At 40.5% G+C, this 18,240-nt stretch overlaps 1 protein-coding gene across 2 annotated transcripts in view; it reads right to left on the bottom strand.

Moving 5' to 3' along the window:
• arnt2 (aryl-hydrocarbon receptor nuclear translocator 2) overlaps window positions 1-18,240 on the bottom strand; it is a 52,664-nt gene that overhangs the window by 9,561 nt on the left and 24,863 nt on the right. For both annotated transcript variants that reach the window (XM_068730269.1, XM_068730268.1), the window contains exons 8-14: window positions 17,192-17,277; window positions 13,731-13,807; window positions 12,710-12,844; window positions 7,616-7,690; window positions 6,710-6,861; window positions 1,152-1,227; window positions 190-313 (exon numbers count right to left, since the gene is read on the bottom strand). In XM_068730269.1, the coding sequence (XP_068586370.1) occupies window positions 190-313; window positions 1,152-1,227; window positions 6,710-6,861; window positions 7,616-7,690; window positions 12,710-12,844; window positions 13,731-13,807; window positions 17,192-17,277 (725 nt within the window). The remainder of the gene's footprint in view (window positions 1-189; window positions 314-1,151; window positions 1,228-6,709; window positions 6,862-7,615; window positions 7,691-12,709; window positions 12,845-13,730; window positions 13,808-17,191; window positions 17,278-18,240) is intronic.

Below are 18,240 nucleotides of genomic sequence, written 5' to 3'. Positions count from 1 at the left end.
CACACACACACACACACACACACACACACACACACACACACACACACACACACACACAGCAGGCTCAGCATTATAGAAACGACAGAGAGCAGAGACAGCGAGAAGCTGAAGCAGCAACTATCAGGACACGTGTGACAGGTAGGTGGCTGTTTATGTGTGTGTTTGTGTGTGTGTGTGTGTGTGTCGTACAGCCAGCGATGCCTGTGTACATCTCAGCAAAGCGCGGGTCTCTCTCCTGAGAGAACAGGACTTCTGTCTTGTCGATGTTCTTCCCTGCCTCGTGGACTCCGCTGCTGACGCTGGCCACAGGCACCTGAGGATGAGGTGGATGTTGGGAAGGGAAGGAAGGAAGGAAGGGGCATAAGAGATGATAGACCGAGGTCACAAAAATGAGCCCATGTACATGGCTATACGATAAATGTATTTCCTTTCATGTTTTTTTTTTAACTAAGATTACATAGAGTCGGGAGGCCAGTTTCGGGGGATCAAGGAGCCTATGAACAAACATTCCATTTTTTGCATTGGTGTCAGATTAGTGCCGGTTCTGTTGAAGTCTCACTGTAAAGCTTCACCTTCGACTGAAAGATGGTTCCTCACAATTCAACACAAACAGATGAATGCGTTATCTAAATGTGCACGTTTGTGTTCCTTGTCATTGGTCTACAAACAGATGACTAAGCAGCTGCATGAAGCTCAACTCAAGATAGCTACATCCTGGTACCTGAACAAACGATGAAGCTAGAGAGGCTCCCTGTTTGTTTCTTTTACACCTTCACAAGGGGTATTTCTTGCTAACGGTTGTTAACGGTTTTATCTCCAAATTATTGTAGGACGTCTTAACATAAAATATTTCTGGACAACGTTAGCGAAACAAAATGCAAATGCTAACTTAGTTCATTGACGAGCAAAGTCACAAGTAGCCGACTGTGATAAGGTCCGGATAGCGCCGCCTCCTGACCATAATAGGAAACATTACGAGAGCTGGCAAACATGAGCCCTTCTGAATATTAAATACCATTATTGTTTACTTAGAGAGATGCTTTAATACAGTCAGATACCACTGGCGTGGCACCGATGTGCGTTCTGTGACACAACGACCCTTCCTGTCTTTCACAGCGTGTGAGTGAAGCGGCTCTAAAGCACCGGGTTACCTGGGAAAGATCGTAGGCAGTCAGTCCATCTCTTTGGTGCACCTCCAGCTCCGCTTGCTGCTGCTGCTGTAGCTGCCTGCAAAACACAACACACACCATACGGACCCATCAGAACCTCAGACTGGCACCTACAGCACGACACGTCATTTCTAAATTCAGTAGAATGAGATAACTAACATGATGAACAAACATTTACATGTAATTCATGGAGATGAAAAGAGGTGTTGTTGGGGTAGGAGACTTTTGTTTTAACCCCGTGTTTACACCCACAATAGCTGTTTGTCAGTGTTTAACATTTAATGCGTCACAATTTAGAGTCACAGGTTATCCTGCATGTCCACGCTGACATGGGGAGAACATGGAGAGAACATGGGGAGAACATGGAGAGAACATGGAGAGAACATGGGGAGAACATGGAGAGAACATGGGGAGAACATGGAGAGAACATGGGGAGAACATGGAGAGAACATGGGGAGAACATGGAGAGAACATGGAGAGAACATGGAGAGAACATGGAGAGAACATGGGGAGAACATGGGGAGAACATGGAGAGAACATGGAGTGAACATGGGGAGAACATGGAGAGAACATGGAGAGAACATGGAGAGAACATGGAGTGAACATGGGGAGAACATGGAGAGAACATGGAGAGAACATGGAGAGAACATGGGGAGAACATCCAAACTCTGGGTCTGGACCCAGAACCTGCTTGCTGTCAGGCGACAGTGCTAACCATGTGCCGCCCTCTAGATACAAATGTAGCTAAATTGATAGCTAGTATTGTAGCTCCATACAAACCCAATGACAGGTAACATGGCCAGTAGCAGCGCATTGCATTTCCTTGCCTGCTGTAATGAGCGAGGGGCCCACGCACAACATTGAACGGCACTGGTGTCTCTGTGGGTGAATATATGATTCTAAATGCATCGATGGGTTGTTTTAAATGCCATAAGTTTGTAGTTCATTCATTTGAAAAATTGGCATGGTACATGCTCGACTCCACTGCGTGGTGCCAGGAGCTTTTCTCTATTCGTTTTCCACTGTGACCGGAGCGACAAACGTAGCGAAGACGACGTCACGCCATCCTCTTCAACAGAACATTCGCTGAGTCCTTTTTATCAGCAACCAAACAGAGAAACATACGCACCTTTTTTTTTTTGCATTAAACAGCGTAGTTTTGTATTTTCTTTTTTTAAATCTGGGTCAAGAGAATAAAGAAATTGCAGTCACAATCAGAGGTCTTCAGGGATTTTATCTCCACTTTCTAGTATCGGCTCAGCTCGCTTGGAACCTCAACGGATGCGGTACCAAAAGAAGTACCAGGTGCCGTTCACAACTTTTACTGAACTGAAATGGGCATTTAGAATGAACACACAGGTAGACACGCCTGCTTTAACCGGCACTAAGCAATGCCTCCAGGAAGAAAGTGCTGCAGGGATTTCAATAGATTAGAAGACATTTCTGATGCACACTTTTTTGAGACTTGTTGTTATCAAATATGAGGCTGCGAAGGGAATGAGATTGTGGGAGCATGTTGATGATGACGCACATAGCACTGACTCGAAACTCCTACACCTCGTCAGAATTAACAGGAAGAGGGAGAGAGGGAGGAAGGATGGAGGTTTGTGTTCAAAAAGAGAGCTTAAAGTAGTGATGAGCGGCGTACGAGAAAATATCACGGGCTCCAACGGGCGAGTCAGAAAGTGACAAAGCAGTGTTCCGAAGAAGTTGTCAATAACTTACAGAAAGATTGCATGCGATAGTCCACCTTCTCTCTTTCTCACACACACACACACACACACACACACACACACACACACACACACACACACACACACACACACACACACACACTGTTTGTGCAGGAAATATGAAACGCTGAAAAACATCACCTCAAATAAGACTAGAAGAGGTGTGAGTGAGGAACAGTCCGCGAGCTGCTCGGCTAATTCATGCAGCGTCAAACACCAGATGTATTCAGGAAGCGGCCCGCTTTAGAGCTGCTGTATGAAAACCATATGTTTGTAGATTACAGACGGATCTATGTTTCGTTTGGAGGAAACTCACATACAGTTGTGGTCAAAAGTTTACATACACTTGTAAAGAACATAATGTCATGGCTCTCTTGAGTTTCCAGTTATTTCTACAACTCTGATTTTTCTCTGATAGAGTGATTGGAACAGATACTTCTTTGTCACAAAAAACATTTTGTTTTTTGTGACAAAGATAAGACCTTCTGGAGGAAAGTTCTGTGGTCAGACGAAACAAAAATCGAGCTGTTTGGACACAATGCCCAGCAATATGTTTGGAGGAGAAAAGGTGAGGCCTTTAACCCCAAGAACACCATGCCTACCGTCAAGCACGGTGGTGGTAGTATTATGCTGTGGGGCTGTTTTGCTGCCAATGGAACTGGTGCTTTACAGAGAGGAAATGGGATAATGAAGAAGGAGGATTACCTTCAAATTCTTCAAGATAACCTAAAATCATCAGCCCGAAGGTTGGGTCTTGGGCGCAGTTGGGTGTTCCGACAGGACAATGACCCCAAACACACATCAAAAGTGATAATGGAATGGCTAAATCAGGCTAGAATTAGGGTTTTAGAATGGCCTTCCCAAAGTCCTGACTTAAATCCCATTGAGAACATGTGGACAATGCTGAAGAAACAAGTCCATGTCAGAAAGCCATCAAATTTAACTGAACTGCACCAATTCTGTCAAGAGGAGTGGTCAAAGATTCAACGAGAAGCTTGCCAGAAGCTTGTGGATGGCTACCAAAAGAGCCTAATTGAAGTGAAAATGGCCAAGGGACATGTAACCAAATATTAGCACTGCTGTATGTATATTTTTGACCCAGCAGATTTGATCACTTTTTCTGTTAACCCATAATAAAGTCATGAAAGAACCAAACTTACTACCACCACCGTGCTTGACGGTAGGCATGGTGTTCTTGGGGTTAAAGGCCTCACCTTTTCTCCTCCAAACATATTGCTGGGCATTGTGGCCAAACAGTTCGATTTTTGTTTCGTCTGACCACAGAACTTTCCTCCAGAAGGTCTTATCTTTGTCACAAAAAACAAAATGTTTTTTGTGACAAAGAAGTATCTGTTCCAATCACTCTATCAGAGAAAAATCAGAGTTGTAGAAATAATGGGGAAACTCAAGAGAGCCATGACATTATGTTCTTTACAAGTGTATGTAAACTTTTGACCACAACTGTAGATACTGGTCTTAAAAAGATGCTGTTACAGTCTGATTTTTGCGTGGTGTGAATGCATGCGTCAGCTTGTATTTGTGTGTACACTCACAACCTACGCGTTGTAAGTGATCCCAGTGGAGGAGAAGGTTATCGCTGATTCATCTACTCTTCCTCAGCCTCATTACTCTCAGCAAAGCCAGCTGGAAATGAGGCCTCACGTCCAGTTGTCAACCGAGGCTTTCCATTTCTGACAAAGGCAGAAGGAGACATTTAACAGGCTAGCGACGACACTGAGGAGCAGTTAAAGTGGCGGTTGTGCTAGCAAGAGGAAATGCACTCCTGTGAAGATGCTGTTAACATGGAACGTGCAGGAAGCCCTCCCTGGTGGTGAATTCATTAACGATCGGAAATAAGCAAAGCGCTGTAGAGAAATGACAACATTTCCCACTAAAATGACCAGATGGCGGTTCTGAACAATGACCGGGCGATTAAGGGAAACATAGAAAATATTATAATTATATTACAGCAAATGTGACTTCACACAATTTACCAAGTATATTGTTATTATTCATAAAGAGAGTATTTGGTTGTGAGAAGAATGACTGAGAAGAACTTATCACGACTCTATGAACAAAAACAGTATATATATATATATATATATATATATATATATATATATATATATATATCATGTAGACAATAACAAAGGCTGTTGAGTGAATTAATCATTCATCTGCTTACCTGCCACTATCAGACTGAAGAATAATCCTGATTGATACGTTTTTCACATGCGTAACAACAAATCATTGGTGCGCACAAGTTTTGTGAATCAGTTGAAAGTTTCCTATTTTTTCTTCTCTCGTTCAGTTTTTACTATTAAATACCATGCTCATTTTTTTAGGTTCATACTCATTTTTTTGGGTTACTAGAACATGTTGACATGCATTAATGTTCAAAAAACATATCATTATGTCTATATCTCATACTGTTAGATTACCCCAAATTCAACATTTTGTTTCAGTAAATATAATTTTGACAAACTGTAGGTTATGTCATTGTTTAAGGCACCACAAAACAATAGGAAATAGGCCCTGAAATCTTCAATAAAGATATTGTATTACGATATCAAAACTCGTGCTCCCCATATTCATACAATTCCCTCACCCCTGCTTGTAAGGAAGAAGAAAGAAGACATAATAAGACCCAAATGTTTATGCGTTTCTACACATCATATCTCAGCTGCTCTTTCAGTCAACATGCAGTCCATTAATACACTCGGAGTACACTCTCTCCTAAGCAGAAGGAAATTGCCTGCTGCGTTCCCACATGAACGTATCATATATCTATGTTCTCACATATACACGGGCGACACACAAGTATTCATCATGCTGTGAGGGAAGCGCCTCTGAACTCTGTGGTATTCTGATAAACCAGATCCATTTCTTTTTCACTGACCTCATAAATCGAAGACATATTCTGTTAATGCTCTCCTGAGGGAGCCGTTGGCAGTGAATTATGCCTGTAATATGCATAAACACACCTACGTAAATGGGATTGAAAGCTATTAGCTGTCTGTTTACATTCTAGTTGCAGGAGAAGCAGGACGTGGAATGCTACCAGTTACCAGAACTGAGGCACACTGACCAGAAATACGACGTGTAGTGAGTGCGTAAGCCTCTTGATCAGTGTCCACATTAAAGCTGTGTTTATACTCGCCCAAGTGAAGCCTGAGCGAGGGGCGCGCACCAGAAGATGACGTAATCACGGCCGGCGAACAAAAGATGTCCACTGATAAAAAGCACTATGTACATGTCCAGAGATTATACAAAGAAGGCAAATTCACTTTTAAATGCTTCTGAAACAGGAAGTTTTAAAAAGCTTGATATTCAACCTTTGTTTCTTTATAATGCTTTTAATACGCGTCTTGTTTCTTTACATGGTTTTTAACAGAGCAAGAGACCGTGACTGATTCTATATAGTTTAGTTTCGCTGTGTTCACCTTATCAGTAACAAAGCAACAGGCAACAAGAGGCACTGCCAATCCAGCTTATTGTACTGTACAGTCTTTAACAAATCCAAAAACCGTTTCTCAAAGAATGTCTTTAAATACGAAAATGATGGTCCCATCTTCTGTGTGTGGATCTATTTGGTTATTGTGCTTTTAATATTAATGGCAGAATAAAATATTCAATATAATAAATCCTTTATGAATGCCTGATTGAGTTGTATTTGTGTCTTTACTACTTTGTGCCTTGCTGTCTTTCCTTTTTTAAATCTGACATTTTGGTCAGATTTAGGCTGGTTTAAATGGCATGTGTGTGTGTGTGTGTGTGTGTGTGTGTGTGTGTGTGTGAGGAACCTACTTGACGTTGGTGTTGGTGCAGATGATGTACTCTATCTCATCGGAGTACGGGTTCTGGAAGGTGAAGCTGCTGGTTCGGATCAGCATCCACTCTCTGTTCTTCATTCGGAAACGATACATCACAGACAGAACCTGACCCTTCAACTTCACCACCTGCAGAGGGAGGAACGCCACTGATTCATCCTACTGTTTTAACAAGCGTTAACTAGCCAGCAGGATCTGGACATGAAAAGAGTAGCAGCAATGACCACAGATACGGAGAACTTCCCGCTCTCTGTGAATACCTAAACCTGGTGAAATAAATCAGATAAATCATAGAATGACTCACTTTAAACAAGTTGTCAGTATTACACAATGTCATGTGACGTGTAACAGAGTTGCAGTAGACTCACTTGTGATCAGAATCAACTCTATCGGTGATTGAGAAGGCTAAATACTGGCAGACATAAGCAAACAGAATAATCACTTGGACCCAATCATTCAGCCTGCCAGCACTCCTGTCGAACCAAACTGAACAATGTTATATGGATGCTAGCAAGTCTGCCAAGAGACAAGCTCCTTCTCAAGCTCAGAGAATCTCATTTCAATAAATGTCGCTATGAGGTAACGCAACAGTGATTGAGCCTATGTATTGTAATATTTATATATTTGAAGTATTACGAGCTAGGAGTGTGTGGCATCAGTCAAAATGCTGACCCTGGTTTTTGAAAAGTGCTCTAAAATAACTTTTGATTACTTACTTACAGGTTTGGTAGGTGTGTAGCCAATACATTTCTGTTGGCTTTGTAATTATTTTCTTTTCTCATACTGTTTCTCAAGTTTTAACCCAATGACCTCCCCATGATATTTTCACCTGACTGAAAAAAGAAACCTTTAGGTCCAATGAACAGCTACAGACCCGTCCTACCTGTTGGAAACTTTCTCTCAAGTGACTCTGGTCCTCAGGATGGCAGAACTCCAGAATATCTTTCCCCAGCAAGTCCTACAAGACAGGATAAAATCAGCTGACAGGAGTTTATCCTCATTCAATATTTGTTGAACCAAATAGGTTCACAGAAAAGAAATACCGTACATTGCATTATAGGAATGCAATGTCCACATATTGTTATTTTCAATGAAATACACTGGTATTTACCACCAGGTCTTAGGTCTTAGAGGACATGCTGAATAACTCCTGAGGCAGGAGTACAACTGCAGCCACACATTAGTGATGACAACAGGTGATTTGATCTGAATGTGTTTTTAAGCTAAATTAACAACAACATGAGTTCCAACTCAGTATTTCTATATTTCCCTCTGATTTAGGAACTCAATGAAACGTTCATCAATATATCAAACGCAGGTTTGTTGAGGTGAGAAAGTGATTCAAACACTGAATGCCAACCTTTTCCTCGAAGGTGAGAGGCAATTGCAGATGTTAATTAAATGCCAGATGTGTCATTTGAAAAGTAATAAATGTGTCACAGTAAAAGACAACAAAGGGTCTGCAGGAGACATGTGACGTATATTTTCCAAACGCAATCTATTTGTTATGAAAAATAATGTCATCCGGGATTCAGTGATTGTTGAGTAGAGGGAGAAGCAACAATAGGAACAGGCTGACTGGCCACAGGAATGTGTTTCACAAACCAGTGCAGGCAGCAAATGTTTCTAATTCTGGTCTGCTTATTTCCACTGTCAAACAGTAACATAACGGATCATGCAAACCACTGCTAAGTCATAGAATGTGTTCCATATGCAGAACAGGAGTAGTACATCTAAGGCCGTATCGTGACTACGGTAATGCAGCAGATCCGTAGTGAGTTAGAGGTGTTAGTAATTCAGATATGAAGACTTTAAAAACTGGCAGGTGGTCATGTCGGAGAGCCAACCACTTTTCTTATATATTTTCTTTATCTTTTTGGTCTAAGCAGCATTTTATGAAAACTAGTCGGATCACATTTCATTGTCATGTTACTATAATTAACAAACTGAAAAGAATCCTGTATAGAAATAGTAGCAGACAATATGGGCAAGAGCAACTAAGGTTGGCTGCTAATAAATGACTGATAATGACTCTGATAGCTCACGTGATAAATTTAACAAAGTGCAAATATGTAAAGTAATAATTATATCAATGCAACAGTCATGTCATACTCATCACTCTTTCAGGTTTTTGTTCTCAAAACAATATGATGTTAATTCACAAATGAATTCCTAACGATTATACTTCGCTGTTCATTCCATCACTGCTAATGAAACAATCGTCATCCAATGAAACAATCCTCATCTAATGAAACAATCCTCATCTAATGCAACAATCCTCATCCAATGAAACAATCCTCATCTAATGAAACAATCCTCATCCAATGAAACAATCTAATGCAACAATCCTCATCCAATGAAACAATCCTCATCCAAAGAAACAATCCTCATCTAATGAAACAATCCTCATCTAATGAAACAATCCTCATCCAATGAAACAATCTAATGAAACAATCCTCATCCAATGAAACAATCCTCATCTAATGAAACAATCCTCATCCAATGAAACAATCCTCATCTAATGAAACAATCCTCATCCAATGAAACAATCTAATGAAACAATCCTCATCCAATGAAACAATCCTCATCTAATGAAACAATCCTCATCCAATGAAACAATCTAATGAAACAATCCTCATCCAATGAAACAATCCTCATCTAATGAAACAATCCTCATCTAATGAAACAATCCTCATCCAATGAAACAATCCTCATCCAATGAAACAATCCTCATCCAATGAAACAATCCTCATCCAATGAAACAATCCTCATCTAATGAAACAATCCTCATCTAATGAAACAATCTAATGAAACAATCCTCATCTAATGAAACAATCCTCATCCAATGAAACAATCCTCATCCAATGAAACAATCCTCATCTAATGCAACAATCCTCATCCAATGAAACAATCCTCATCTAATGAAACAATCTAATGAAACAATCCTCATCCAATGAAACAATCCTCATCTAATGAAACAATCCTCATCTAATGAAACAATCCTCATCTAATGAAACAATCCTCATCCAATGAAACAATCTAATGAAACAATCCTCATCCAATGAAACAATCCTCATCTAATGAAACAATCCTCATCCAATGAAACAATCTAATGAAACAATCCTCATCCAATGAAACAATCCTCATCCAATGAAACAATCCTCATCTAATGAAACAATCCTCATCCAATGAAACAATCCTCATCTAATGAAACAATCCTCATCTAATGAAACAATCCTCATCCAATGAAACAATCCTCATCTAATGAAACAATCCTCATCCAATGAAACAATCCTCATCTAATGAAACAATCCTCATCTAATCAAACAATCCTCATCTAATGAAACAATCCTCATCCAATGAAACAATCCTCATCTAATGAAACAATCCTCATCCAATGAAACAATCCTCATCCAATGAAACAATCCTCATCTAATCAAACAATCCTCATCCAATGAAACAATCCTCATCTAATGAAACAATCCTCATCCAATGAAACAATCCTCATCTAATGAAACGATCCTCATCTAATCAAACGATCCTCATCTAATGAAACAATCCTCATCTAATGAAACAATCCTCATCCAATGAAACAATCCTCATCTAATCAAACAATCCTCATCCAATGAAACAATCCTCATCCAATGAAACAATCCTCATCTAATCAAACAATCCTCATCCAATGAAACAATCCTCATCTAATGAAACAATCCTCATCTAATGAAACAATCCTCATCTAATGAAACGATCCTCATCTAATCAAACAATCCTCATCTAATCAAATAATCCTCATCTAATCAAACAATCCTCATCTAATCAAACAATCCTCATTCAATGAAACAATCCTCATCCAATGAAACAATCCTCATCTAATCAAACAATCCTCATCTAATGAAACAATCCTCATCTAATGAAACGATCCTCATCTAATCAAACAATCCTCATCTAATCAAACAATCCTCATCCAATGAAACAATCCTCATCCAATGAAACAATCCTCATCCAATGAAACAATCCTCATCCAATGAAACAATCCTCATCTAATGAAACAATCCTCATCTAATGAAACAATCTAATGAAACAATCCTCATCTAATGAAACAATCCTCATCCAATGAAACAATCCTCATCCAATGAAACAATCCTCATCTAATGCAACAATCCTCATCCAATGAAACAATCCTCATCTAATGAAACAATCTAATGAAACAATCCTCATCCAATGAAACAATCCTCATCTAATGAAACAATCCTCATCTAATGAAACAATCCTCATCTAATGAAACAATCCTCATCCAATGAAACAATCTAATGAAACAATCCTCATCCAATGAAACAATCCTCATCTAATGAAACAATCCTCATCCAATGAAACAATCTAATGAAACAATCCTCATCCAATGAAACAATCCTCATCCAATGAAACAATCCTCATCTAATGAAACAATCCTCATCCAATGAAACAATCCTCATCTAATGAAACAATCCTCATCTAATGAAACAATCCTCATCCAATGAAACAATCCTCATCTAATGAAACAATCCTCATCCAATGAAACAATCCTCATCTAATGAAACAATCCTCATCTAATCAAACAATCCTCATCTAATGAAACAATCCTCATCCAATGAAACAATCCTCATCTAATGAAACAATCCTCATCCAATGAAACAATCCTCATCCAATGAAACAATCCTCATCTAATCAAACAATCCTCATCCAATGAAACAATCCTCATCTAATGAAACAATCCTCATCCAATGAAACAATCCTCATCTAATGAAACGATCCTCATCTAATCAAACGATCCTCATCTAATGAAACAATCCTCATCTAATGAAACAATCCTCATCCAATGAAACAATCCTCATCTAATCAAACAATCCTCATCCAATGAAACAATCCTCATCCAATGAAACAATCCTCATCTAATCAAACAATCCTCATCCAATGAAACAATCCTCATCTAATGAAACAATCCTCATCTAATGAAACAATCCTCATCTAATGAAACGATCCTCATCTAATCAAACAATCCTCATCTAATCAAATAATCCTCATCTAATGAAACAATCCTCATCTAATCAAACAATCCTCATTCAATGAAACAATCCTCATCCAATGAAACAATCCTCATCTAATCAAACAATCCTCATCTAATGAAACAATCCTCATCTAATGAAACGATCCTCATCTAATCAAACAATCCTCATCTAATCAAACAATCCTCATCTAATCAAACAATCCTCATTCAATGAAACAATTCTCATCTAATGAAACAATTCTCATCCAATTAAATGATTCTCGGGGTCAGAATTCCGCCGTGTGCGATACAGAGAGCAGAGGAGAATTGTAAACGCGCGACCATGTAGAGACAGAAATGACATGCCGTCTGTAAATAAGATAAATAACATAAGACTATTTAGTTTGTTTAATAAAAGAACAATAACCTGTTCTATAGGAAAGGGAACATTAAATGACTTCTGTTGTGATCTGGCGTTATATAGGGCGCCCCCCTAATATAATAGTAGGGGAAACACTTCTCAATATTAAGCGACTCTCATCCAATTAAACAATACTCATTGAAATAAACAATACTTATTCAACATAAACACATTCAATGAATGAATGTGTCAACAGAAAATTATACCAGGAGCAGATCAGAAAAAAAGGAGGGTTCCTACTGGAATATGATCAAAGATTTATGAATAAACCTTAAAGATCAGGAATTTACAACATATTTTTATGAAAGCCTGTTTCAAATCTCAGCTCTCTTTGCAGTTGAAATAAAAAAATGATATCCCACTTTAATAGGGGAAAACGTATTAAACGCTTATGAAAGGTCAATTTTGGCAACTTATAGTTGATATGAATCCGTTGGAATTTTCGCCTTGCATGAAAGTTAAAACAGACAACACTCCTGCCTCTATTATGTATTTCCATGACATTATCAGTCCCTTTAATCCTCTTAGCTAACCTGAGGCTGATAACCAATGACGTTGATGCAGCGTGGGTCCACGAAAGTGATGACACCATCCGAGTTGTGACGTGACAGGAACTCTGTGGGCACAGACAGGCCGTTCATATCCATGGAGACTGGAGAGCTGGTCACCTGAGGGAAGATACAGACATATTCATTGGAGATGCACCCATTGACCGGCCGCCAAACAAAACCAGACGGCTTTCAGCTGAGACACTGGTCATGTGCCTCTGACGAAAGATAGTGCTACGTCTGCACACAGCTCAGAATTTCAAACCCAAAAGCAAGTCCAAAATAAGCTGTTGAGGAACAACCTGAAAACCATTTGGAACAACAAACTTAATCAGACACTTAGTATAATGTAATTCATTCCCATCATGCTGCTCAGAGGATTCACAATGACAGTACAGAGTTAAACAGTTAACAGAGGTTACATTGACTTAAATTATGATGCGTTCAAGCTGTACAATAAAATTAAATAAAAGTATAACGTTATCATGTGTTCTCGTCTTTTCTTTTTGAGAAACTTGAATAAATCCAGTTGTTTGAAGGAGATGTTTTCATAGCAATATTAGATTTGAATTATGACCTGTTTATCTTCCTAACACCCGCTCTAAGCAGCTTTTTCATTTTTATTTTATTTCCTTATCATTTGAATTGCGTATTTTTATGCAAAGAACCACTGTAGATGACGATAACAATTGAAAAAGATGACATTAAGAATTTTTGACAGTCTACACTGACTGAGGGACGGTTAAAAGTATTTTTCGGGACGGTGGTGAACATTTTTTTTAGTCTGGAGCCTTCCTCTCAAATAGTTCTTTGAAAGAAAATCAGAATCGGCGGGTTTTCAGAACCGGAGGTTGCTGCTTGGGTAAAGCACACAAACACACACACACACACACACACACACACACACACACACACACACACACACACACACACACACAGCTATTATACTTTCCACATTTCTTCAGCGGAATCAAAGTGGTTCAATTGACTGTGCCGCAACACACACCTGCAGTCTTCCGATGGCCACTAGGCAGTATTTTCCAGTCTGACCGGCCTCCGTGTCTTCTTCTGGTATAGTCATACCTGATGGAAACACAAAGCAAAACAGACGTTTCTCAAAAGAGTCGAAGCACTTCATTTTCCATTTGCTGCTTGAACTTTGCAGCAGTGAGAGGTAATCTGCCGGCTGACAAAGCCACTGCTCCTCTACGATGATTTATAAGTCATGTTTTTACCATTAAGCCTCCCAACTGAACGATAGTTTCCACAATGCACTGACACATTTCATTAAAACAAATATTCATAACTTGTTCCACTCTGTCTACAAATAATTCAGTAAAAGAGAAGGGCAAGGCAGTCAAAGACACAAACAGACATATCAATTCCATTTTGATGGCACATCTACCAAAATAACTTTTCTTGTTTTGTGTTCAATTAAATATGAAGTCATATGAGTTTGTCACAGTAGCCGTTTTCACTCCAGCTGCCCGGTCACTGACCGACAACGCTCACGTTTTCTTATCAAAAATCACGATCATGTTGCATTTTCTACTCGTGAGGGCGGCTGCCGGCCTCGCCTTAGGCACACATTAAAGCACATAATCATATGGGATATGATCGCTATTATTAAGTAAAAACTAGAATTACCGCCTTGTGTTGTTTGCCTCCACTAACCACTCAAGTAACAGTTTACATCCATGACTGGATGTAAACATTTTATCCTATTAGACATTTGTGTGAAATGACCATGACTACCATATTCATTCTTGAGTAATGGCCACAAACATGTTTCGTGAGGTCACAGTGACCTTTGACCTCTGGCCAACCTGGTCAGTTCATCCTTGAATCCAGTGGACGTTTTTGCTAAATTTGAAGAAATTCCCTCCAGATGTTCCTGAGAATGGGACAGATGTGGGTACGTACAGCCCCTGGCCACCGCTGTCGCTGACGGCATAAATATTGGCATTGTGAAATATTTTTTGAAAATCTGATGTAAAAACTGATTTCAGAAACAGAAATCATGGATGTTTCTTTGTCTGGCACCACCAATCCAACTTCAAATGGACCTTTACATAATTTGCAACATGACATGTTGCTGTCCCCCCCCCCCCCCCCCCCGACAGATCTGGTCCCCCCCCAATGTTGTCTCCATGGTGACGGCCTTGGGTCTTGCCGTCAGCTCTTATAAATGTCTCTAATTGCTCTAAATGTTACTTTCTTTACTTCCTGGTGCAGATGCAGGCTTTTAGGCATGTTTGGCTCTGTTTCCACTAATTGGGAAGTGTTCTCTGATGTGATGGTCTATTTAGTGTTGACAGAAGGTAACTTGTCGTCTTCTGTGAGGTGTTGGATAGTGCAGGACTGTTACAGCTGAAACTGATTTGGCAGACGTGACACAAACTGAACTCGACGGTTTAGTCCCTTTAACCGTCTCACAAACGTTGCTGGCGACAGGTTGTATCAGCTGTTGCTTACTAATGTTGATTCTGTGGGTAACTTGACGACAGGCCAAAATCAAACTAGTTATTGATTCTATAGATTGGATTCAGAACCTTCAGTATTTGGTCAAGTAGCTTGTGAAAAATAAGCTCCGCCAGATTTATTCGGCTACAGCTGTTATTTCAATGTGTCAGATACGTATTTAATCAGCATTTAGTTTAATGTAAATATTGGGTCAGATTTCCAATATCATAACAAAAAAGGGATCGGATCCACTGATCATACTGCATTTTACAATGAGCTTAGAAAACCCACTTTCTAATCCTTCTCTGGATCATCCCAGATACACCACATCCACAGCCCATACTAAGGCCAGGGGGGAGGAAGAGTCTACCAAAACATATAAAAGGTCTGTAATCACATCCAGATTGGCCGTCATGCTGTTTAATATGCAGTAATCACAGGGCAGACAGGAATTCCTTCCAGTTAACAATAACACGTTACCACAAAGTTGAGAGGGATGAGCCTCCATCGGCTCTTCTCCACATAAAAACAGATCGGTGATTCTGTCCTCACTCGTGGCTACATTCCTCTCCTCTAACAGATCAGTCAGCAGCATCTGTTCAGGTCCTCAATGCGCGCCCTATCTGTTATCCATCTGCAATTTATGAGCGCGCGTGTCTCGCCTGATGACTGCTTGCGTGAAGTATTGTTGCCAGAACATTCCAAGAAGTATTTTTAGTGCACGAAAGCAAACCATGTGTCAATGATTTCAAAAGACACATGGAGCGTGTTATACCTGAGGAATACTCCAGTGTCACCTGGAAGTCCTAAGAGGCCATTTAGTCGCGTGTCACTTCATGTTGTTTCTGTTCCGTCATCTACTTTAACACTTCAGCCTTCTCCACACCTGCTTTGAGACCCAAGGGGTGCATTCCGATCCCTGTCTCTGTAAACGGCGCATAGTGCGGTCAGAGAGTGCATCTGAGGTCTGGTGTGCCTCAGATCCACAGGATATTACAGTTATACTGAAAGTTCAATAAAATACTTGTGATTATTAGATTCTTTAAAATTCTTTTCTACAGATTTGGGACAAATCCTGGAGGATCTTTTTCCTGCACGAAAAACTGAACCCCTCACTGCTGCTTCTCCAACATGTATGGCATTGTGTTTGCAGGTGTGCAGCATACAATACAGCGGTTGGACTGCGTACAGTTCTTGTTGGAATGTACTGTAACAGATGTGTATTCTGCCTGACCACAGCTGCTTTTACGCCACGTTTCAAACCTGCAGGGCTGAGTGTTTGGTACTCCAGGGATAGCTTTTTGACTGGGTAACTTACGACATCATTTCACGGTGTGGACCGGACCACAATACGTGAGCTGAGAAGAGCAGCAACATCCACTCCTGTTTAGCTCCATCACAAATGTGAGGAATGCTGCTCGAAGGTGATATTTAGAGGCGGCGTGAATGCAAAAAGCTCAAGCTGCAGGTATGCTGAGTTGTATGACTCTATCTCCTGAGTGTAAAGAGAGTGGAGCAGAAAGGAGAGCCAGAGGAACACCTGGCTCACATGAAGCCCCTTGTAGGGGGGGGGGGGGGGGACACACACTCCACAGACAGGCTTGTTGTTACAGCAAACACCTGTACTGTCAGTAGGGAATTTGGTCAGCCACAAAACATACTGCGAAAAACACTCCAGCAGTGAGAGAAAGATATGAAATGTTTGCTTTGCAATATAAATGTGAGCACAGGCTCATGGGATGGAGCAGAGTCTCACATCAAAACACCAGACTTTCAACAAAGCTGCTCCGAATGCTGCGGCTGCACTGGACGGCGTACAAGAACCACACGGGCTGTTATGGAACTGTGGTTGAATCCAGGTCCTGATCCAGAGCTGCGCACAGCTGCTTTAGGTTAGACCAGGCTACACTCTGAGCAGGGACTCATGCAGCGAGGTGAAGTTTGGGTTAAACAGGGACAGAGACCAGAGCTTCAGGAAGTGTATGAGTGTGTGTGTTTGTTCACCTGCAGGGGGCCAGGCTTTGATGTAGCCAGTGCAATGCACCACAGAGTACTGAGCCTCTCCTTCTTTTGAGGGTCCAAGGCCATTCCTGTCCATCACACACACACACACACACACACACACACACACACACACACACACACACACACACACACACACGCACGCACACACACAGAGACAGACATAGCAGCGTGTTAGGTACCCAGACACAGCTGTGGAAGGACTCCACAACAATACAGGCTCCCTCAGACATGTCATAATCAGACTGCTTGAAGTATTGGCTTTAGTAAACAAACACTGCATACATACATCTCTATATATTATGTACGCACATAGTTAATGCTGCAGCTATACACATTTATATCTAAATAACAAATAATACAATATGATATTATGACAGAGTTGATTATCATTACATACAAATGGTAGCATCTTCTTAGGACAATGCTAGGATTACATTTTCGACAATACCTGAAAACAGGCCGATTCATTTCATTTACCAAACAACATGTATAGAGAGAACAGTTCTTTTCCAAAGCCTTGAACACTGTATGCAGATCTTCCTGTGATGCTGCACACGACCCTTAAAATCTGCACCAATCAGACGACTTTGACAGCTTGACGCCGCCTGAGGGACAAAACCCTAGGCTCGATGTTGACCCTTTCAAGCTGATTGTAAAGCTTAATTGCTGTGAGCCAGGCGGCAGCCTCCTGTTCTGAAAAGTGAACAGCTAATGCTGGAGCGCTTTAAACCTGCATTCTCTCTAATGGCCATCAGGGGGCATCAGGGGACCCATTTAGAGTCAAACAGACCGCGAAGCAGAGTATGCTTTAGGGCGGGGCTATCTTGTGATTGACAGGACTACCGCGGCGTTGTCTGTATTTCTGTTTTTCAACTTTAACTCTTTCATTCGGTTAGTTGTAACACTGTGGTCCTCAAAATATCTTATTCAGCGTTTAGTTGTACGTAGCTCCGCCCTCTAGCGTCCCTTCTGGTAGCAGAAAGACAAGATGGCGACGGCTAAAATGTCAAACTCGAGCCTTCAAAACA

Source organism: Cebidichthys violaceus, unplaced genomic scaffold, assembly GCF_023349555.1.
Source record: "Cebidichthys violaceus isolate CVI_PGR_0920_01 unplaced genomic scaffold, fCebVio1.0.p SCAF_5, whole genome shotgun sequence".
Classification (NCBI taxonomy): Eukaryota; Metazoa; Chordata; class Actinopteri; order Perciformes; family Stichaeidae; genus Cebidichthys; species Cebidichthys violaceus.
Note: the sequence above shows the minus strand (reverse complement) of the source record. Positions and strands in the feature narration are given on the sequence as shown.